The sequence below is a fragment of the Cryptotermes secundus genome, unplaced genomic scaffold (genome assembly GCF_002891405.2).
Source record: "Cryptotermes secundus unplaced genomic scaffold, Csec_1.0 scaffold121, whole genome shotgun sequence".
NCBI classification, from domain to species: domain Eukaryota; kingdom Metazoa; phylum Arthropoda; class Insecta; order Blattodea; family Kalotermitidae; genus Cryptotermes; species Cryptotermes secundus.
In genome coordinates this window covers 271,408-296,041 of record NW_019727390.1, presented here as the reverse complement: position 1 = coordinate 296,041, position 24,634 = coordinate 271,408, and the positions used below count along the sequence as shown (strand labels likewise).

The 24,634-nt window shown below is 40.3% G+C and overlaps 2 protein-coding genes across 2 annotated transcripts in view; one reads left to right on the top strand and one right to left on the bottom strand.

Annotated features, from left to right (window-relative positions):
- Positions 1–24,634, top strand: part of LOC111864622 (glycosyltransferase 25 family member) — a 230,625-nt gene that overhangs the window by 8,789 nt on the left and 197,202 nt on the right. Inside the window, exons 4-5 of the mRNA XM_023851994.2 lie at positions 883–1,002; positions 2,072–2,261. Coding sequence (XP_023707762.1) covers positions 883–1,002; positions 2,072–2,261 — 310 coding nt within the window. The remainder of the gene's footprint in view (positions 1–882; positions 1,003–2,071; positions 2,262–24,634) is intronic.
- The window catches only part of LOC111864623 (trace amine-associated receptor 8a), a 105,247-nt gene continuing 103,880 nt past the window's right edge, over positions 23,268–24,634 (bottom strand). Inside the window, exon 4 of the mRNA XM_023851996.2 lies at positions 23,268–24,132. Within this exon, the coding sequence (XP_023707764.1) occupies positions 23,845–24,132 (288 nt within the window). The 3' untranslated portion in view covers positions 23,268–23,844. The remainder of the gene's footprint in view (positions 24,133–24,634) is intronic.

Genomic DNA, 24,634 nt, shown 5'->3' with positions numbered 1-24,634 from the left:
ATAGTCACCGTCATGAAAACCTCAAATCTTACAAAGGTGAAGTTGTTCCAGTGCATAATTAATTAAGCACTCAGTCATGATGTGAAGATGTAACTTCATGCTTGATCTTGTCAGTAGATGGAGGTGAATGGTCAGCTTGATGCCCTGGCCACTTTACCCCCAGGAAAAGAGAGCTAGTTTAAAAATATTGAGTAAAGAGGACCCAGGCTGGTTGTGGATTTCTAATCATCAAAGGATGCATAAGCTATGAGTGTCTGAGAAAAACTGCTTACAAGTACAAAATTTGAAAAAGCAAGGAAAGTTGTGATTGCTGCTAAATGTTTTCTTTCTTGATACAATGCATTTTGTAGTGTTTTGTTGGGGGGAGGGGGGTGTCTCTGTAAATACATTTCAACCATTTTACCTGCAGGAGCTGGGCAGCTTAGATGGTATAGTGTGTGTATGACTGAGGAATTATGGTTCAATTCGTGGTAGGGTCAAGAGATTTCTCCCTTCTCTGCAGTGTCCAGTCTAGGCTATGCCCATCCAGCCTCCTGTCTAATGAGTACTGGTGCTTATGTCTCCAGAAATAAAGTGGCTAATTAATGAGGCTGACAACACATCTCTTAATACTGAGGTTAAAATGTATGGAGCTATCCCTCCACTCCCCCATTATCTTTGTGCTGTGGTATTTGATTATATGTAGGAACAGTGTGACCCCTTTAATTTCATATGTACAGATTTAATTGTAAAATATTCTCAGTACACAAATGACAAGTAAGTTGTCCAATATTGATAATGTAATGCTTCCTTTTGAACATACTCTTTGAATTAAGAAAATCATAGTTAAAACATATTTGCAAAAAATGCCACTTTCTACATGTGTTGCATCTTGTTTTTCAGGTGTACCACTATATATTTGTAATGATCATATTTATGGTTTTGTTATGGTTCCACTGGAACAAAGTGATTCCTTACAACTTGACTTCATGCAATTAACAAATTTGAAACTGGAAGTGTTAGGTATGTATCTTTATAATGCTTTCTTATAGCAAGTTATGAACTGTGTTTTATATCTCTAATTTCTGTGATTAAGATATTTTTTGGAGCTGTGAATTCTTAACCAAAATAAAATAAAATCCCAATAATAGCAGTAATAGGCCTGTACAGTCAGAAATCTATGTCACAGGTAAGTATTATTATTATTTTTTTTCATTGCTAGTGGGGTGGGACTAAGTCCCTTGTACTGCGGCCACTTCTGGCCTATTGTACCAGCCCCAGATGATAGGTGAGGGTGATTGTGGAGCAGTTGGTGGAATGAAGATTGGCAGGGGAAACCGAAGTACTCGGAGAAAACCTGCCCCAGCGCCACTTTGTCCACCACAAATCCCACTTGACCAGACGGAAGCCAGTGACTAACCACTTGAGCTATGGCGCGGCCTTTCACAGGTAAGTAAGTTTTATGTATTTTGCTCAGAAGATATTCTTTTTTTCATTTAGCTGTGTTGTGAGTTATGGGGTAGTACATTCTATATTTCTAAGCTTACAGTGCACAGCGTGTGCTTCTAGAAGTATGGATTTTCTTCATATTTGGTGCCTGTGATGTCATATTTAGTAAAAGTAGGGTAATTTGCATGAAGAAGGTAATGCAAAATGTTGTCTCCTTAGAAAATGTTGGATTGATACTGATTAAATAAGCGTAATGTGGACTAGGGTGAATGTACAAAAGTAAGTGTCATATCATTTAGACATCTTCATCTCCCTCTTCATTATCCCATGCCCCAAATGAAATTTAAGCAGCTTACCATGGGACTGCTTGTATCCATATTTATGAATAGTATATATTACTAGTTTAACATAAATACTCTTTACAGAAATCAGTGTTATTGCCAATTTACATTCCAGTTTAAAAAATAGAGAAAGTTAGATTTTACTTATTTACTGTTCCAAATCTATCCCCTCCCCCCAGGTTGTCATAGTTGACTGTATAATTAAAGGTCTTAGAAAACAACAATTGGGCTGATGTTTTCAATAAGCATATTGGAGATTCCTTCTGGAGCTCTATCTTCATATTAATTTTTTTTTTCCTCAGTTGAAAATTCCCCTCTACCAGTGAGTGAACTTTTAGCTCAATTTGTGAGCCATCCAGAACGAGACACCATGGGTTTTGACAATATCTATATGATTAATCTTCTCCGACGACCAGAAAGGAGAAAAAGAATGCTGAATTGCTTTAAGGAACTTGGCATTCATGCAACCATTTTGAATGCTGTCGACGGACTGTGAGTACATATACGTTTCATTTAAGTTTGAACTTATTCTTTTTCCACCTGTATTTACATTTTATATGAGTCAATGAACAAACGTCTTCAGTTTCTTCTATCTTTCTACAATTTTTCTTGTTTGATTTCATATCAGCTCTCTCCTGTATGCTTGATGTCTTCCAGTACTCGATTGAACCAGCTTTTGTCGGATCATCATATACGGCTCTTATTTAAAATGTAATTCTAGTGACGTTCTCAGAATCTTGTTCTTTCCATTCTTACATGGTTACACTATTCTTGTGATTTCTCTTGTAACCGTACTGACAAATTTTCGATTCCAGTTCTCAGAAAAATATTATTTTATCTTGACTACTTTTATGGAAATAGAATGGAAATAATACATGTCAAGATTTGGGTGCACAATTTCAGAGGCAGTGTTTCTGGTGGTGTGGGCATCACTAATGGTTATCATACGGTTCCTGTTGATGGTAGACCTGGTGAAATTTAATATATGATTCATGAGCGTAACATATTATTAAAAAAACGTCATAGTGAGCGAAGATTCATGCCCTGTATTTTGTGGATACAAGTGAATGTTACACATGAAATGCCATTGGACTGAAATTCTAGATATTGTTACTTTTTACTTATCGTATTACTTGTTTGCTCAGTAACTAATACACATTAAAATTTGTAAGCATAACAGGAAGGAAAAGACAGAACAGTGTTACTATCAATGTTTGGAGGATTTTGGACAAGAATTTCTAAATTCATTTTGGTGGCAGAAACTTGAGTCAGAAGGGAATTAATCTGCTGAATGCACTCAGATTTTTCGTTCAAGATTCTTTCTGAGTGCCATAAAGTTTGGTTTTATTGTGGGGTATTATGGGGGTATTAAAAGTATTAAAAGCAGGCTGTTGGTTTATTTTCTGTCAGTTACATTTTGCATTTAAGTCATGACTAATAACGAAATTGAGCAGGATTTGAGGTTCCTACAGTGGCAGTTATGAAGAATTTTATTACCTGGGATATAATGTCATATAGTCTGTTGAAAGTTAACTGGCAGTTTCCTCAGAAATATCAGTTGACTTTCCATATACTAAAACAAACAAACTCTGTGGTTTTAGTCCATGAGCAAACTATACCAACTGAGTGACCACCACTTGTCAGCGAAGTTAGTTCCTGTGGTCTAGTGGTCAGAGTTCCTGGCTACAGATCCAGAGGTCTAGGTTCAATTCCCGGCACTACCAGTTTTTCTGAGAAGTAGTGGGTCAGGAACAGGGTCCACTCAGCCTCGTGTGAGGATAATTGAGGAGCTACTTCAACAGAAAAGCAGCAGCTCCGGTCTAGAAAACCGAGATTAATGGCCGTGGGGATCTGTTGCACTGACCATGCTACACCCTCTATCCGCTAAAGTTAGCACTTTCCATATACTACATGGCATTATATCCCAGAAGATAGAACTCCTCACTTCCATTGAGTTTCTTAAAATGCTCTCATCCAAGCTAATTACAGTAAAAATGTGATGTGATGAATTACACTGTGTATGCATCATTTGAGTGGTGATACCAAATTCAGTAGTTGATATAGTGTAATTAAATAACGTACAAACTAAATGAACTCATTTTGAGGCAGCTGCAGGACCGAGTTATATTAATTTGCTTCTCTAGATATGACTAGCTCCAGAATGGAGAGTACTTAAGAAGCGAATGGATGCTCAGCTGGTCAAGAATATGGTTGCTCTTTTCGGAATCCAAATGTTCACTATAATATTCACAGGAGCTCATCACTGGATCCTCTCGAGAACTAGATGAATCCTGTTTGAACATCAAATTTTCTTCCTTACAGTTCATTTTAATATTGTCCTACCATCTATCCCTTTGCCTACCAAATAGTCTCTGTGCTTCAGGCTTTTCTAACCAAATTCCTTTCATGAATTTCTCATTTCTTGTATGCGTGCTGTAGTCTCATCCATCTTATCCTCCTTGCTTTGATAACCCTAATGATACAAGATGAAGAGGTTACAACAACATATGACTAAATGCTGTTATCGCAGATGTTTCACAGTAACTGGGATTTATTGGTCAACAGAAGTAATGCCTGTTGTCTGGTTTTGCATCAGAAGTGATGAATGTCTGCATTCCATTTCCTCCTGCTGATATTTCCTTTTGATTAGAACATTTTAGTACATATTTAATTGGTTTTTCAATGCTTTTATTTTTAATTCTTTTACTGGAATTGCTATAAAACTGTCAAGGGATTCAGTGAAGAGTACTGAACACATGTACTTTCTGGCAAAAGACAAATGCCCAACTGATCATCTCTGTCCTCTTGAGAAACCATGGATGATCGGAAATGGGAATGCTGCGTGTTCCAGAAAATTTAAAAGAAGATTGAAATTAATTATTCATATTATTGGCTGTAAAAAGGTGAAGTTATCCCTGTAACAAGCTGTGGAGGCAATAGGGTTGTGACACATCAAGGCTTCCACATTTTCTAGACATTCGGCTCACAGATGGCAGTGAGGCTGTCAGCCTTACACGCCAGCCACCCATTACCCCCATGAAGATTCCTGGTACTCGTTCATGTTAAAGGCTGGCGTGGCTGGAAGGATTAGGTCAATTGAGAAACCAGTGACCTCATCGAACTTGAACCCGTGACCTTCCAGCTTGTGGCATAGTACCATTACACATTGAATTTACATGAAAGTATAACAGATTAGTTGACTTCTGTGGAACTAATGGGTAGTGTAAGTTGGAGGTTAGCTTAGCCAACTAATTAGATGCCTGAGACATCTTTAACATTTGGAAATTTACCAATTTATTATTCTGAGTTTGAAATTGAATGAAGACGTTACACTTGGTTTGGAAATTATGGCCTGTCAAGACAACAAAATATGTGGAAAAAATGTATTGTGATTTCTTTAACACATTTAATATGGACAACATATAACCTGCCATCATTTTTGTTGGTTTCTATTTTATGAAGCAATGTTTAAATTAATGTGGGTCTAGAAAACCGAGATTAACGGCAATGGGGATCTGTTGTGCTGACTAAGCAACACCCTCTATCCGCTAAAGTTTGCACTCACTTTGCCGACAAGTGGCAGTCTCCAGATTGGTATAGTTTTTTGTGGACTAAAGCCACAGAGTTTAAATTAATCAAGTAACTTGTTTCTGTTGAAAGAAGCACACCTATAAAAGTGGCCCTCGTCCTTACTTTTAAGAAGATTGGTAAAAGAGATAACTGTCTACAGTTGTTAGTTGAACTTGCGAGAAAAAAGTGAGTATAAAATTGACAGAGAAATGTGTGAAAGTGATTCAAAGGAATGGTAAGGAATGTAGCAAGTGATAGAGATGACAAGGGATAAAGACCTGCTACTTTATTTCTCAGGGTCATTAATTAAAATCTGTGGGTATGACTCATGTAATTAACAACAGAGCTGGACATGCTGTGCCTGCTTCTTGCTGGTAACTTGATTGGCTTATTCTTCAACCTTGAAGATGGAGGCAGTAAGTTTGTCTGAAACGTTGGTGAACCTCAGCCATGCTACATTATATTACATCCCAGAAGATATTACTCTTCTGTGGTAACCTCAGTTATAATTAACAGTTATTTACACACATTCCTTTAATAAAATTAAATTCATACTCTGCTCCAGGTCCTGCAGATCATACTTATCGACCTGTTATGATGGGATGTGTGTGTTATTTTCAGACATTACACATTCATCCATATCAGTTAATGAATATTTGTCTCTCCATGTTTTTATTCATGGGCCTTGTAAATTTCGTTCATACTCTGCTTGCAGCCCAACTGGTGATTAATAAATAACAAGCCCAATCAAACTGGCTGCAAGAGAATGGAACTGATGTGTACATCTTTATTGATAAACAAGTGCTATGTTCTGGCAGAGATAACATTTGGAGATAATATTATTTTGTAAGCCCTCACTGATGTTAACAAGTGGCTGTCAGCATAGGTTTGAACATCTGAGACATTCGATCATGATATCCAATGTTGCATTTTGAGATGAAAGGACATATAAAAATTAGGTAATTTACAGCTTAATACAGAAGTATAATGTTGCAAATTACATATATAGCTCTATAAAAGTGATCATTACAAATATATGTGAATGGCACCATTAAACTTGCTTGATTCTAACATAAATGACCCCCCCCCCCTTTGTTTCACCTTTGAAAGCAGTTATGCTTTGCTTAACAGCATTATGTACTTAGTATCTGTAATCATATTTGCCATTATCATAAGGCAAAAGTAAAGGTAAAATTTCCTTTGTGCTTCGCTACTGTTTGAGTACCGAAGGAAGAGGGCCACTTCCTCCACATTACATACCAGTTGTGTGCTGTGAATGTACTGCCAATTCCCTCTCCTTGGCCTTCCGTATCTTCAGGACTCAGTAAGCACAATTCCATGAAGAGGTATGAGGAAATGGAGGTATAGCTCCAGCTTTCTTAAACTCTGATCTTGGTGGAGGTGATTGGTCAGCTTCAAGACCCAGCTCTTTACCTCCTGAGAAAGAGATGCTGATATCCAGTGAACTGGAAGCTGGGTGGTCCGCAGAGTGGGTCTTGATACCACAGTGAGGAGAAGATCTCTCTCCTGCTGGGAATTGAACTCTTTATCATGACATATTCTATACCAGTATTTCCCAGACTGGTTTGCCAACAGAACCCATAGTTGGTTGAGGTCTGTGCTACAAGCTGGAAGGTTGTGGGTTCAAGTCCCGATGATGTCATTGGATTTCTTTTAATTGACCTAATCCTTCCAGCCACACTATGGTCCTGGGGTCGACTCAGTATCTAACAGAAATGAGAACCAGGAATTAATTAAATAATTTTCCTGGGGAATAAAGCGTGGCCGGTGCGTAAGGCTGACAACCTTACCACCATCTTTGAGCAGATTGTATAGATAATGTGGGACCCTCAACATCTCACAAACCTATGGGCCTTCACGGCCTGTTACAGGGATAGCTTTACTTTTACTTACTTACCCGTTTCTGAACAGAAAAACAAAAGCCTTAGATTTGAGGTTGTAAAATATGGTACAGTCTGTATGGGACACAAATTGAAGGTGAAAGGTAAAGGTAACTAAGCACCACACAATAAAGACATGATGTGGATTGGAGGTATAGCTCCACCATTCTTGACCTTGGCAGTAGATGGAGGTGAATGGTCAGCTTCGCTCCCCTGTCACTTTATCTTCGGGGAAAACGCCTGGTACCCTTTGGATAAGAGGCTGCATGGGCCCCAGAGCTGGTTTGGATGCTGTAGAGGAGAGAAAGTCTCTCCCCTGCTTGGGAATCGAACCCCGGCCGTCCAGCCTATAGCTCATCGTTGTAGCGACTCATGTACAAAAGTGGAAGGTAATGAAATTGAAAATTAAAATAATTTTTGCCATACCTGAGTGTTAGAAAAGGAATATTCACGATTTGTCGCAGAGTCACTGAATATTAGGAATACTGCTGAATGTTTGTAATAAGTGCAGCTTCCAATATTCTGATCCCCTGTGTTTGTAGCAATGTACTTTGTCGATCCAGTATCATATAGACTTGTGGAAAGAGACAGTATTGCATATTCCAACTCCGGATACTGTTTCATCAGATTGCGTCAGAAATAATCGGAAAGTTAGCAGTATAATTGCCACACTGTTGATTCAGTAATGATTATGACCAAACCCCAGTAATCTTACGCTTGACTAATTTATATTATCTCTAAAGATGTCTCCAGCTCGGTCCAAAGAATCAAATATTGTTTCCAAGACGTATTGAAGTTGGCATTCAACTAGTATTTCGTCATGTCGTCAACAGATGGCAGCCACGTGTTATTATGTCATTCTTGTCCAAAGAATGAATTTTTATTTATTGATAATAACAAAGGAGATTTAAAACTAAATGACAGTGTAAATATAATAGAAATATCAAGAAATGTGCCATTTAAAGAAATCTTCTCAGATATACTCTAAGAGGGGAGGGTCGAGTCACCCGAATCCTCAGCAGATATTTAATATACTCGTATGCAGTAGAAAGCCGATTATCCGAATTAATTAGTGACAAAGGTGGTTCGGACAGTCGAAAATTCAGTAAATTTTAATCCACGAAAAATACACCATTATAATGTATTGTACTCTTACAATATTAAAAACTAGAAACTTGACACACGTGAAACATGAAATATTAATGAATGTAATTGTAAATTAATATTTTCAAATATGTAGTTTATATGTAGTTGTGTTCATGTACATTTCTGGCAGACAAAGATTTAATATGGGTACTTACGCACTTCTGAACTCTACTTTCCTCTTAAGAACTTTCATGTCATTTACAACAGTGTCCATTCTTTTCTGTTATTTGTCTTTTGCCTTTATTTCTCGTAAATAATACAACCTTTACTTAGTTGACCCCCAGAATTTTTCATCCAGAATCTGTCCTAAGGTTTCTTAAGACATTGTTTTACGAAATGAGTTTTTTATTCTCATGCCCAAACCCACAACGCGGACAAAGGGCTATTTTTCATCTGGCTGCTAACGTTTGACCCGTCTAGCATGAATTACTCCAGGACCTTACGTCCCCACTAGCATAGTTCTCCAGATCAGAGCACGCAAACGTCTTGGTACCAGCCCAGGGGGAAGATTTAATATGGGTGTTACTGGCAAATGTAGCAACAGCCAGCAAAACATTTCGCGATTTTTTTTTTCTTGACTGCGCAGTAACATTTTATAGCTTGCTGTGGGTTCAAGACCTTTGTAAAGAAATTAGTTTCCTGCTGTGGCTGTACACAGGGGAAACTTTAGCTTAGCTGTGACTGTAGAGCCTGATGGAGATCTGCAACAATGCGCAGAACTTCTTCTCTCTGTCACGGGGTCACGGTATCACAAACTTTCAGAATAGCAGGAATAAAATAATTAAATAAATGAAGATTGAATACCAGCTTGGGTTATTTTTCGATCATTTAAGATATATATATATATATATAGGGTGTTTCACGACTTCAGGGCATAACTGCAGGAGGTGATTTCCTAGGTCTTTGTGATCAAAAACTTCGTATAAACATGTGTCCGATTTTGGACGGTTACGGAGTTATGACCGTGTTTTCATTCCTCTACACACCCTCGTGTGAACCGCGTCTATCATTTGGCGGGTCGCTATTTTTAGCCAGCTACAGACAGAGCGTTCTCGTTATCTCGACAATTGAGAGGTACCTAAGTCGTGGTGGGTTGGTATGTCCGGCCACGGCTAGTGTGGCGGCTACTGGTGTTCAGAACAGTTCTCATCTCGGTGCGTCTGTTACGTTCACGATGCCATTTACATTTTAATTTGAGGAGTATGCAGATATGATTTATGTGTACGGGTTTTGTGACGGTAACTCAGTTCTTGCCATAGCTGAATATCAGCAACGGTTTCCGAACCGGAGAGTGTTTACTGGAGTTTACCAGGCATTGCGAGATACCGGTAGACTTCCCGGCGTTCGTATTGCAGCCGAGCGTGGTGTTAATGAAGAAGGCATTGTTCGTGTAGTACACCGCAGTCCACGTACGAGTACGCAATTTAGTCGCGACGGTGTCAATAATACACACAATTCTCATTTGTGGTGAGATGAGAATCTCCACGCCACTGTTGAAATCAACTTTCAATAACGTTTCAGTGTCAATGTGTGGTGTGCAGTTCTGGACGATCAGCTGATAGGCCCTTTCATCTTGGAAGGTCGTCTTACAGGAGAGGCGTACCTCAGATTTCTACAGGAGGAATTGCCCCAACTTTTGGAGGATGTGCCTTTGGATAAACGAAGCCGTATGTATTTCCAACACAACGGGACTCCTCCTCATTCTTCTCGTGGAGTTACAAATTTCCTGAACTATCGTTTCCCCGGGCGATGGATCGGACGTTACGGTCCCCACCAATGGCCAGCCAGGTCTCCAGACTTAAGCCCACTGGATTATTGTGTGTGGGGATGGAAAAACGAACTGGTTTACAATGTGAAGGTGGCAGCGCGAGATGCTTTGCTCGGTCGCATTCTGGACGCCGCTGACCACATAAGAAACAGCCAGCTGAGGCTGCTACGTGCCACCTGCGCGGTTCACAGCCTGTGTTGCGGCGGCGGTGGCATTTTCGAAAATCAGCTTTAAGCACAAATAAATTCAAATTAAAGGTAATTTCACGAAGTTAACTTTACATTAATACTTAAATGTATCATGCATTATGCTGGTTTATTGTTTTGTTCCGTTTATTGTAGTAATCGTTACCTTCTATTCTGAGTTTAAAACGATCATAACTCCCTAACCGTCAAAAATCGGACACATGTTTATATGAACTTTTTTGATCACAAAGACCTAGGAAATCACCTCCTGCAGTTATGCCAAAAAGTCGTGAAACACCCTGTATATATATATATGAGGTGAATTCTTAGGCCTTGCGAGGTTCTCCTTCTATGTATGCAGTGCTGTGTTTAGTGTCCAGTTCTGATTGTGTTCGTCAGGGGAAAAAGAAAAGTTATCCCTTGTTTTGACCTGCCTTGAATTGGAATAATTTCTACTTAATTGTGCAGAACGGTAGTAAGGTGGCCCGAGATAATTTTGAGATAGTTCATGATTTACTTGAAGGGGCTGTATAAAATCACGAAAGTCACAAACAGAATGGATTATCATAAGTGAGATTTAATCTCAGATTCTTGAGTGCCAAGCAAACATGTCACCGCAGGAGTTAACTAAACTGGGGTGTATAATACATGAGGCACCGTTACTCCCATTAGCCCCAGAGGTAACTTTGTAAACCACAGTCACGCTGCACCACATTTAATGTCAAAATTAATGACTATAAATTCCCTAACATGTCAACCTGCATGAGTTACGTCATAGTGAGAATAATTCATGCACCGGAGGGAGCATTACAGTTAATTATATATATATGATATTCGTAACACGTAAACAGATAAATATACATTCTTACAGTGGAAAAAGATACACTACAATTGCTTCTGATATAAGAACCTGGTCTTGAAAGCATGAAAAAGGGCGCAGTAGCACTCTCTCAGACTTTGGTAGATGGATCCAAGAAGCTGGTTGGATCCAAAAGTCATTCTGGACACAGGGAATAGAAAAAAATTTGACGCCTCCTAACGAAATGAATCTCAGACTTTGGTAGATGGCGCTAAGAAGCTGGTTGGATCCAAAAGTCATTCTGGACACGGAGTGGAAAAAATTTGGACGCGCCCTAACGAAATGAATCCCAGACTTTGGTAGATGGCGCGAAGAAGCTGGTTGGATCCAAAAGTCATTCTGGACACGGAATGGAAAAAATTTGGACACGCCCTAACGAAATGAATCTCAGACTTTGGTAGATGGTGCTAAGAAGTTGGTTGGATCCAAAAGTCATTCTGGACACGGAATGGAAAAAATTTGGATGCGCCCTAACGAAATGAATCTCAGACTTTGTTAGATGGCGCTATTATTTTTTTTATTGCTAGTGGGGTGGGACTAAGTCCCTTGTACTGCGGCCACTTCTGGCCTATTGTACCAGCCCCAGATGATAGGTGAGGGTGACTGTGAAGCAATTTGTGGAATGAAGATTGGCAGGGAAAACCGAAGTGCTCGGAGAAAACCTGCCCCAGTGCCACTTTGTCCACCACAAATCCTACTTGACCAGACCCGGGATCTAACCCGGGCCGCCGCGATGAGAAGCCAGCGACTAACCGCTTGAGCTATGGCGCGGCCTTAGATGGCACTAAGAAGCTAATTGGATTCAAAAGTCATTTGGACACAGGGAATAGAAAAAATTGGGACGCGCCCTAACGAAATGGAACCCTAGTCATTGAGCCTGTAGCCAGCCAGTTCACAACGCTGTGTCCCATAATTTCGGGTCACTTATCCTGAAGCACATTGACAGAAAGGGATTGAGAACAGGGCACTGAAATTATTTCTTCCCAAGACGGAGGAAATAACGAGAGAATGGAGAAAATTACGTAATGACGAACTTAATAATTTATACTCTTCATCAGATATTATTAGGTAATAAAATGAAGGAGGATTACATGGGCAGAGCATGCAGAACGCACGAGACAGGTTAGAAATGTAGCTATATAACAGAAAATCTTGATGTAAAGGAATTACTTTGGGGATGCAGGCATGGGCGGAATGATAATGTTAAAATTGAAATTAAAGAAATTATTTTATAATTAATTTGGATTCATTTGGCTCACTACAGGGTCCATAAGCGAACTCTTGTGAACACGGGAATGAAACTTCGGATACAGAAATATCGGAGAAGTTTTTGTACAAATAGTGATTCCCATTTTCATAAAGACGACTGAACCCCATGGATATGATTTGTTAATTAGGGACAACGGCGACAGTAATTGCAGGGAAGTATTTGAAGAGGGGGGGGGAGGGTGGTGACACACAGCTCTTCTCTGAACCCAGATAGTATATATGTATATACATCCTCACCTACGAGCATCTACACATATTTATCCGTGGTGCTTAATAACCCTAATTTATCCCAAGTCTTTGAATAAAATCACGATTTATTTATCTGATAACTCATTACTGTTTCTACAGAATTTTATATCTGCACGGATCCCGAAACGCAGAGAAAAAATCCGGATAAAATGTTATTGTCGCCGGTCGCGGTAGCCCAGCGGTCTAAGGCATGTACTGTCTTCGCTCGCTTGGAAACCGGGATCGTGGGTTCGAATCCCACTCAGGGCATGGATGTTTAGTTTGTGTGTGTGCGTTTTTCTGTGTTTGTGTACAGGTAGAGGCCTTGCGACGAGCCAATCACCCGCCCAAGGAGTCCTACCGAATGTGTAAGATCTAGAAAAACCGAAGTGAACGGAGAAGTTCATGGAGGTAGGCCTAGGCACACTGGGGCTGTAGTGCTAAGGAAAAAAAATGTTATTGTCATCAATAACCGAGGTGTCCTTCGTCCACTCTGCTTAATAATTTCTTGAATATTTCACCATTGATAGTTTCAGACTCTTTTATACCACAGGCAACGACAAGAAATAGCAATTTAGAACAATTCATGACACCGACAGCCACTACACTTGCATTCTCGACACAACTGTAATTAATCTAGCTGTAAACTGGCGGGGAATTATGGGAAGAAGAAAGATATTCGTGGTGAAAGTTCATAGGTCATTGCTGTTTCGCAAGCCACGAGAAAACGCTACTTTGCGAAAGTAGTATGAAACCGTTGACCCGGAAGTGCGTAGGAAGAAGATAATTGGTTGATGACGGAATAATTCAATCAAATTTTGATGACGGATGAAAGTCACACACAGAGACTGATATTTGTCTCAAGAGTTGCAGTCGAGAAGCCTTCACAGTCACCGGACCTTACCCCTATGAACCTTATTTCTGTTGAACAATAGTGAAGGACAAAATGTGCTGTGACATGTAGACCCATTGTCAAGTAGCAGCTATGTAACAATACAGTAGCCCTTACTAGGAAACTGTTCTGGGGAACACGTTTCGTCGGCAACGAGAGAACACGCAATAATGGAAGAAACGTTTTCTGTGCGATCCGTGCTGTAACCGTCCAAACCTTTTAATACTCTTTACTGGACGCATGTTCCTTTTCAGCCATTTCAATAGAGTGATTGATTTATAAGGGAGGCCCATCCATTAAGAAGTTGACATGCATTTCGCATTTAGACAGAAATAACTGCCTGTTTTGTTACCTGCAGCTTGGGTGACCGCAAAGAGGGTCGAGGCCCATTATGAAAACACATGTCTGTAGTCTACCCAAGATGTAAATGTTGTTTGCTAAAAGGGTAGCTGTTATTAAAGTGTCTTCGGAAGGGTGTACTTGTAATTAGACCCAAACTAAGACATAACTGCTTTCACATGTAGGGTCCCGGGTGCAATATCTTTGGATCTATTTATTCTGAAAGTTAGTAATGTGATTGTCTTGTACTGATGGTATCATGAATTGGCAGTTAAAATCAGCCATTAGAATCTATTCTTGTCTGGGGAGAAAGGCCGTCTTCAGATCCTATACGGTAAGAAGTGACGCTCCCGGAGAATAGAAGCAAAAGACTTGGCGTTCAGAATTCATCAGAGACAGACGTATGGGACTTGGCACTTAGAATTCACCAGAGGCAGACGTCATTTACCTGCTCTCTCCAAGTTTATCTAAATTTAACAGTATTTATTTGGCTCCATTAATCTTTGGCACATTACTCCCTACTTGCCAATAAAGATATAGTGTTTACTTCTGAATTAAACAATTTGTGATTAAGCAGAAATAGAGTATTTTATTTGTATCAGTGGACTAGTTTTAAATGTGCAGTCTCCTTGTCGCCCCAGTTATTACCGTGGCACAACCCTGAGAAGAGTCAAAAGTGTTCTACCGAAGCGGGCAAACAAATAAACAAATAAATAAACATAAAGATAGATGGGCAACGGTCACGAGAAGTGGCGAACAGCGGTTGTGGTGAGCAACGGCCGTGTGCGGTAATAGTGCATACCGGTCCGCGGTTTGTACACGGCTTTCAACCTTTCATATGTATACGATTATATTACAAAATTGTGCAGGGAACAAGCAGAAGTGATACGAAACCATGAGAATGAACATGTTCGCAGTACAGGACAATTTGAAGCCAGACAGAGAAATTATCAGAGGCTTAAACTTGACGGCAGTGAAGCTTACGACCGATCATGTTACTAAGATACCGTTGCAGCGTAAGATACGTAAGATACGCATGATCTGCTTTTGCAAATCCTGAACTGACAGAGGCCTTGTGTATAGTGCAAAAGGAAGAACTTTTAATAACATGCTATGCGTGCGATACGTACACTTCTCGAAAAACTAAGCATATTCATAAGAGACAAACCCATCCTCTCGTCATATAACAAGTTACGTAAGGACTATGAGCGCAAGGGTTCAATTAAAAAAAAAATCTCTGGTCGTGATCCTCAAAGGGCTTGGCGCCAAGACGAACTGATTACGGTAAACCGCCAGTCTTAAAGTAACTCTGACTCAGATTCTGAGTTAGGAGTCAGTTGAAGAGTTGCAGTTGTGAAATTGAGAAGCTGGTAGCTGAGGCCAGGGATAGATCGGGTACCCAGAGGCAAGGGAATATCCGTCGCTGAAAGCCGCTACCAAGCAACGTCTTGTGAAGACTGAGGAGAATTTATGTGTGCTGTGATGTTTGGATTGTGTAACCCAATGAGACTGTCGTAGTTATTTGTAGTTACTAGTGTAAGTGTGCGGTATATCCAGTTACCAGTCCAAACCCCATTTATAGTCAGGCGCGTTACGGTGTAATAAGAAGTCCCCTAATGTCAATGAAATAAGGTAGCTCGCAGATGCGTATGAAGCACTTGATGGACAGAAAGTGTGCGTACATGTGGCTGGCAGGCTACAGGATCGCTCTGACAGCGATGGAGTGCAGTTTATTATCCGCAGAATTAACTTTCCCATCCATTATTACTTTTAGAATGCCAAGAATAGACCGTGAATCATATACCTACTTTTGGACCGCTGTGTGTGATTCTGTGTCATAATTTAATGTCGTAAGGAGATAACATTATTCAATATTTATCCAGCACAGAATAGAGAACCGAGCAGTTTCACTGACGTCGCGTGAAAGTTAGTGCAGGAAGGTCTGGGTAGGTAGACACACAGGATACAAATTTTATCTTTTAAAGATGTGAATGTTTTTGCTGTAGGGTTATGTTAGAACAGTAAATAAGTAACACATTTTCATGTTATTGATACATTTGTTACGTTTCTGAACTTTCTGGTAGCTCAGTGTTGCACATTCTAAGTCTTCGTCAGGTTCATCATACGAGGTCACTCTCGTCAGTGCCGTCTGATAGATAAGTGGCCCCTTCCGTTGTCTTCCATTTCCCTTTTAACATTCATTTTACACTTTTATACGCTTCACAGAGAGTTTCATATTCATCTTTATGAATTGCTCTAAACTTTTCTTCTCGCAGTTTGACTGCACATCATCTATTTGGAAAGTATTATTTGTGTTGGCGACATAACCGTTGACGGCTGACGGTTACTTCTCAAGAGGAGTTAGTATAGTTTCTGTGCTGTATGGCGGGAGAAATAGCTAGTTACTTTTAAGTCAAACAACAGAACACGATAAAAAGAAAATATGCTTACAAATCTACTGTACTGTATTCGGAATGTTTACAGAGAGCAAGTAAACAAAACGTCATCTACAAGGGGCAGCATACGTGCTCCTTATTGGCTTACAGGCCCGTGGGGGGGGGGTATGCAGTACAGGGTGCCGTAAAACAGTGGACACTGCAAGACAGTCGGCTGTTTGTGAACTTATCTTGCTGCTTGCTTGTCATTTGTTTACACGCACTTCATATATATACCGAATGGCACAGTAGACACGTTGATTTCTTCTTCTTCTTCTACTTCTACCTTTAGCATTAGGCCTTCTGGCCTGTTTCCCACCAGAATTAATCTGGAACTGTAGACATTGCCGACAGTTTTTTTGTTGCTAGTTGGGTGGGACTAAGTCCCTTGTACTGCGGCCACATCTGGCCTATTGTACCAGCCCCAGATGATAGGTGAGGGTGATTGTGGAGCAATTGGTGGAATGAAGATTGGCAGGGGAAACCGAAGTACTCGGAGAAACCTGCCCCAGCGCCACACTGTCCACCACAAATCCCACTTGACCAGACCTGGCCTATTGCCGACAGTTGGTAGGATTCCTTGTACGGGGGAACAGCCCTGCCGCAAGGCCGCTGTCTGTACACAGAAGAAACGCGGGCAGATATCCATGCCTCGAGTAGGATTCGAAACCACGGTCCCAGTGTCTGAGCTGGCGAAGACATTTCATGCCCTAGACCGTGCAACCGCTGTGATTAGTACGAGTTCTGTCTGACAGTCTCTTGAGCATAACATCTTCCTCATGTAGGATAAACTGACTGCCTCTGTGGTCTAGTGGTCAGGGTTCCTGGCTACAGATCCAGAGGTCCAGGTTGATTCCCGGCGCTACCAGATTTTCTGAGGAGTAGTGGGCCTGGAACGGGGTCCAATCAGCCTCGTGAGGATAACTGAGGAGCTATCTTAAGGAAATAGCGGCTCTAGTCTAGAAAACAGAAATTAACGGCCGTGGGGATCCGTTGCGCTTAACACGCGACACCCTCTATCCGCTAAGCGGACTACAGGCCATGGCGTTTGTTGTTTTTTATAGGATAAATTACGAGTTACTGCGTAGTTATTGTACTATAAGTGCACGCAAGTTACAATTTGTTTATACGGCATTCGCGCCACATTCGAGAAACATATTGTAGCGTGTTTCGTGTGTCACGCTACGAATAACTTCACGCGTAGGTCTGGTATAGCGAGTTTATTCTTATCGCTCGCCTTACACACTTTACAATCATCACACTTGCAGTGTTACAATCACTGCTCACAATATTCCGGCGATGCTGGACTCCTTGGATGGCTCGATGAGGACTGACTTCCCAGCTGGCTAATCNATATATATATATATATATATATATATATATAGAAAGTGTGTAGTAAAAATAGTTGAAATTTTCTGAAGCTACTGTTGAGTTTTCTTAGAGAGAAAGTGATTTTATACGATTTGCTTGTATCGATTCCATATTAGCGCTACGAAAGACAGGTCGCTAGCACAGTTGTGTGATGAAACTATTGAAAGTGTTTAGTGGGTTACAGAGTAGACTTATTTATCATTTTCTGTTTGTTGCTTTTGTAATTCGTAATACTGAATTACCTTCCGTTCATTCGCTTAGTTTATTTTTTTTTCCGGTAAAACGAGAAATACTGAAGGCTGGAATATAATAGAATTTATCTCATGTAGTGAAATACAAGTTGTAAATAGTGGTAACTGGTGATAATGGCGTTCAGAAGTGCAATTATATTGCCTTATAGTCCGGCGCGTTACTTCATATTAGCTTACCTCTGTTGTTATCATTAGTGTAATGTGATAGCTGTTTGCTTTTTGTTATCTCCTGCAGGAAGTGCGCTAGAAACGGCGTTGCTGCTGCATTTTCAGAGTTTTTATGGTGTTATTTTCCGCAGCTCAGTAGTGTGTATGGGTGTAAACAGTCGAAAACACGTTTTTGCATTAGAATTTCAAGACTTCAGTTTGCATTTTTGATTATTATTTTTATACTCCGTAATGCTGTGTTCGTGTATTTGCGTAGCGCCATTTGCATCTATCTGTTTATAGTAGTCCTTGAAATGGCCAGTACCGTACGTTTTTCTGCGATGTTCTTGGTTTTCTTGAATCTGTTGTTTATTAACTGGAGAACATTTCATTTAAAGGACTTCCTGACTTCCCTTCCGTTCTGTACATTTAAAGAGAATTTACGGTACACAATAGAAACCTGAAAACGTATATATTTATTCTACGTAAGACATATGGCGGGTTCTGCATTACACGTTATTCTTTCTCTCTTAGGTCACAGATTTCCTGTCCAAGACTTTATTTCGTCGCTGCAGAAAGAAACCATATACAGCAGTATTTCAAAGACTCATAACCAGGGCCCGGATTTTGATGACATATCATCTTTTTTCATTGTATCCTATTTGACGCCCGTAAATATATAAATCCCGGCTATCAGCTGCAGGTTACAGAAATGTAACTTTTATAGGTCCTTTTTTTTTTTTGGTAATTTTTCGTCATTTTTCGTTAAATTTTTGGACTTTTAAGGGTTTTTTAGTCATTTCCGCCATTTCAGGAACATTTTCTTAATATGTTTTCGGAAATGTGAATAATATGTAAGTAAAATGTTCTTTCTTTCTCCTACCTCTACAAAGGCATCCTGCAGCTGCACCCCAAATACCTGCCACCACAGTGTGGAATAATAAGCTGTAATCCTGTCCCATCCTTTCCGTTCGTTTTGCGGAAAGTGCTGACATTACATAACATAAAACATTTAAGCTGGCAGCAGGGTACGACAGCGGTCGCTCACACTGCGGCCCTTTCCAAATTCTGTGCAAAGGAATTTGCTTAGTTACAAATATTTCTAGTCGGAATCCATCGCTTTTTATGACATATTGTTGCTCAATAAAACTACGTCTGTCTTCAGTTTCTGACCCTTGACCGTACAGATAAAGATACAGTTGACGAAATGTTCTCGGTGAGAAAAGTTCAGTTCTGTGTTGCGCTAGAGTGATTAATTTTATCACCATGCCAAAAGCAAAGCCAACTAAATCGTGTCATTTAAAGCAATTTGTAGCTGAGTTTGGAGATGATATATTTTCAACTGACTGTGACATTTTATATTGCAAGATGTGTGACACAAAATTAATGGCAGAAAATAGATTCACGGTACGACGACATATCGGCCTCGACAAGCATATACGAGCAGTGCAAATTTCGAACAAAAAGAAACCTGTGCAAATGTTACTGCAACAGTGTTCATCTGGAGGTGGAAATAAGTCATCGGATTTTTTCACAGATCTGTGTGATGCTCTGGCGTCCGAAAATATTCCGTTTTGGGCTCTGAACAATGGAAAACTGAAAAATTTTCTGGAAGTGAACTGTGGTCCTTCCATCCCGGATAAATCCACACTCAGGAAGGACTACCTTTCCCAGTGCTACAACAGTATCCTGGAAATGATTAGGAATAAAGTGCATGGGAAGAAGATTTTCGTTCCCATTGATGAGACCTGCGATACGGAGGCTCACTACGTGGCAAACGTCATCATTGGAACCTTGGAAATTGGCGGACCAGGTGAAGTGTTTCTGCTCACAAGTGAGGTGCTAGAATCCGTTAATCATTCCACAGTTTGTCAACTCTTCGACAGGTCGATGTTTCTACTGTGGCCAGAGGGTATACGGCACGACGTCGTCTTGCTTTTTGTGACTGATGCAGTCCCACATATTGTAAGNTCTCGTGCAGCGAAATGGAAGTACAGCTGGCCTTCATAAAGGCAAACTTCAGTTCCTTGACGGAAGGAATCAAATGCTTACAGGAGAAAGGAGCAACGCTAGAAAATTCGCTCGCTCTGGTGAAAAGAAAAAAAAAATAGCCAGTGATTTGGAGAAAGGGTCGGGGAACATTGGTAAAACGGTGTCAAGAAAAATGAAACATGTTCTAGATAACAACTCAGGTTATGAAACATTATGCAGCATTTCTCGAATTCTGTAGGAGAGTTCTTCAGCGCTTTCAGTATTGAAGAAGAACTTACTGCTAGTGATTTGGTACACTTCAAGTGCGCTCCCACTGTGTCTGCAGATGTGGAAAGGAGTTTCTCCAAGTACAAGAATGTGCTGTCAGACAATAGGCGCTCTCTCACCTCCGAGAATCTCCGCGTGTTGACTGTCATCTATTGCAACTCTGAATGAGGTGGCACTTAAATACTGGAATATACACCGTATATGTACATTTGATAAGCGTTCCAACGCGGTAGAAAAAATCGTATTAAAACATTTAGCTTCAAATTCAATCATATATTGCTTAATTTTCAACATAAGAACGTTGAGTTCACAGTGTTATTAAAGATTAAAAATACATTTGAAAACAATTAGTAGTTTTTTAGGTCGTTTATAACTTCTAGATAATTTTTCTGGATTTTTCGGTCATTTTTCTGGATTTCGGTCACTTTATATGCCATTTTTCTAGATTATTTCTGTCATTTTTAAAACATTTTTAGGTCATCAAAATCCGGGCCCTTCTCATAACAATGAAAAATATAGTGTAAATGTTATAAAGCCCTTGTTTAAACAATTTTATGGTGTAAATATTAAGTTCTGTGTATGTAAGTTCATGATAAGCCGGGATAGCTCAGTCGGTATAGCGACTGGCTGCGGGCTGGACGACCAAGGGGTCGGATTTCGAGTCCCTGTAGGGGCAAAATGTTCTCTTCTCCATTTCGTTCAGACCAGCTCTGGGGACCATCCAGCCTCCTATCCAGTGAATACCGGAGGTAAAGTGGCCGGGGCGTTAAGCTGCTGACCACTCACTTCCAACTAGTGCCGAGGTCAATAATATATGAATCTGTACACGCACTCCCCAATTCTCCTTCTTATTTAGTCAAGCACAGGGACAAGGTTAGCTTGCTATACATAAGACATTTGGCGGGTACTGCCTGTCGCTGTACAGCCCTTGTGGACCGTTGCCGCTTTTTCAGTTTCTTAATCTATACACAGTCGGTATGACTCCTTATGCGGGGGATCAGCTCGTCGCAAGACCGCTACTTACACACAGGACAACACAGACACAGAATAAACGCATACAGATATCCATGCCTTGAGTGGGATTCGAAACCATGAACCCAGTGTTCAAGAGAGCGAAGACAGTTCATGCCTTAGAACGCGCAGCCACTGTGATCGGCTTCGAATAAAACACCAACCTTAACTAGGCGATTTAGCCCAAATTGATGTCTTATTATAATATTCTCGGCGTGTCTCTTACGTAATAAAAATTCTATAAAAATGTCAGTGTATACCATGAAGCCTGTAAGGGATAGCAGTCAGAATATCTACGAAACTCGCATGAGAAGTCTATAAAAAAGACGTTATTCATTTTTGCCTCCATCATAATGCTTTATTATGTATGGAGCATCGCGGGCGACTGATTAACAATTTATGATTTATATGCGGGAGGTCTGGGCTTCAGATCTCAGCCCCGGGGATCGGTTACCCCTCTGAGGTTTACATGCTTCTCACTTTCTGAAGGAAAATTGTAGGACAGTTCCTTAAAATTAGCCCACAACCACTCCTGCATTCTTACCAGTTCATTATCTAACAATGCTCTTATCATTCTACGCCGTGTAATCATAGCAATTGATATGATTGTTACATAACTCGAAAACAAAAACGTATTGTCATGAAATCTAGTTGTCACGTGTTTTCACACAAATGTTTTGTTTCTGTGGGCTAGTGGTCAGACTTCCAGGCTACAGATCCAGATGTCCTGGGTTCGATTCCCGGCGCTACCAGATTTTGTGAGAAGTAATGGGTCTGGAACGGGGTTCACTCAGCCTTATGACGATAATTGATGAGCTGTTTCAATGGAATGGCGGCTCCGGTCTAGAAAACCGAGATTAACGGCCGTGGGGATTCGTTGCGCTGACCACGCGACACCCTCTATCCGCTAATGTTGGCACTACGCCGACAAGCGGCGGTCTCTACTAAAACCCCCGAGTTTAAATTGCAGTCAAGATGCGAATTCCGAGATCTCTATCAGGCGTGCCCAATCATTGTAACCACCATCAGCTGGTCTGACGTACATTTGCATTCAGTACGAATATTTCTGATCTGAATGTAAAGTGTGTGGCTTTCAGGAATAAAATGAGTCTTCTCGTGACTTACATACGAAGAGGTCAAGTCTCATTGCTTATTTTCAGATTGAATTGTCAACACGAATCTAAATCGTCAGTGCTTATTAACAACCAGAACTTCCGGTTTCAGTATTGAACCTGTGCCGGCAGCGTGTGTAGGATGAATGCTGAGGATAGGGAAACGATCACTGAAACCTGTCCATATATTTTGCACGTGCATTAACTAAAGTCCGGTCTAGAGAACCGAAATTAACGGCCGTGTCAATCCGTTGCGTTGACCACGCGACACCTTCTATCCGCTAAAGTTGGCATTAACTTCGCCGACAAGCGATGGTCGCTCCGTCAGTACATTTCGCTTGCGGACTAAAAGCCACGAAGTTTTTTATTAACTAGTAAAGGTAGGGATGCTGTCTCTGATGCTTTCAAGTATAACCTCTCTGCCCAGTGTATAACAACATATTTATTTCGTAGACACACTTTTATTAGCTTCTTAATTGTGTTGAAATCACGGTTACTCATTCTTCACAAGGATGACGTCAATAGGAAGTTCTGTATAACTGTTTCGTGTCACGGAAGAGTCTTGTTCTGTGTTACTCATTTTAAAATTCACGCGAAAGGAATAGACTTCTGGTGTTTATACTCTATTTTTGGCTTAAGTGACTCCGGTTTAATCGTTTATGTTATCAATACATTGTATACCGATATAAGAGTGAAGTTTAACAAAGACTAAGCACTTACCACTTCCGGAAGATAGGAACATAAAAGTGGTATGAATTTATTAATATAAAGTATAATCCATATTTGATTTATTTCACTTCATGTAGAATGTACATTGAAATATAAGGCTGATTTCATTAAATATGCCCCCTCCCCATAATTTATACTGATTTAATAATCTTGTAAACTTCACCATATTTCCACGTCATGTATGAATTTAAAGTTCTTAGCAAACACGAGACCTTATGAGGAAATTACAGGCACATAATGTCACACAGTTCTTTATAATTACGAATCAAAGAACAATTAAGTACATATTATTTAATGATGTACAGGTGAATACTGGTCGGTAACAACGTTCATATTAGTTTTTGATCTAACGTTACCAATTAAGACATGCAGTTATTTTTATTTAATAACCGAAAGTTGAAGTTTGGGAAGTAGTGTGTCATATTTGTAATAATATGACTCTTATTGAGGTACCGACAGTATTATTCTTCATACACATAATCACAAGTATAATCCACGGAAGAACATGTTATCAGTCAACTAGATATTACAAATGCCATATATAAGTCTGAACAAGCGTATAAAATAGTGTAAACGTTACGTGTAAATAAATTAACGTATCTCTCAGAGGTCAGTGCTGGAATCATCTCTTCTCCTACGATGATTATAATGATGATGATGTCCCCGACTGCTCTTCCTCTGCAACAGTTCGTGTACCTGTGTGTTGCCGTTACTGGCCGTGGCAGGACAGGAGTGCATTCGGCAGATGGTAGTGTTACTTCTCTGGAGATTGTTACTGGAGGCGTAGTATTGCGACAGGCGGTGCAGGGACCGCTCACTGTTATCCAAGTCTTCAGTCAGGAACAAGCAGCAGCACCGGCACAACGTGGCGTGCATTCGCGGTATCGCCATCTTGAACACAAGAATAATTGTAAAAGAACATATATAATACTGAATGATTACTTTTCAAAACACGAGATAGTAAAATCGTGATTAATGCTGACACAGTTTATAAGCTATATTAACGCTTTTTATATTCTCTAAACATTTTTATTCTCTTTATACAGTGTGAATCGTATAGAACCGGCCCGATGAATTTGCTAATAATTCCGCAGATGATGCATACAATTACGACATAATAATCCGTGGGCCGTGCTGAGTCGAATGGTGTGCGCATGAGTCAGAGTCAGAGTCACGTTGCAACTGACGGTCAGTCTGTCTGTCTGTCTTGGTGTCGAGCCCCAGCTGGGGCTCATGACCAGATATTTCTTTTGAGTGAAAGTTACTGTCTTGTCTATGTGTAGCGCCCTCTCTGACGAGAGGTCGGGTCTGTCATTTGTTAGTCAGTCTGTAGTAATTTGTCCATTGTCTGTATTTACACCTATTTACAGTATACCTATTTCTTGTATAAATG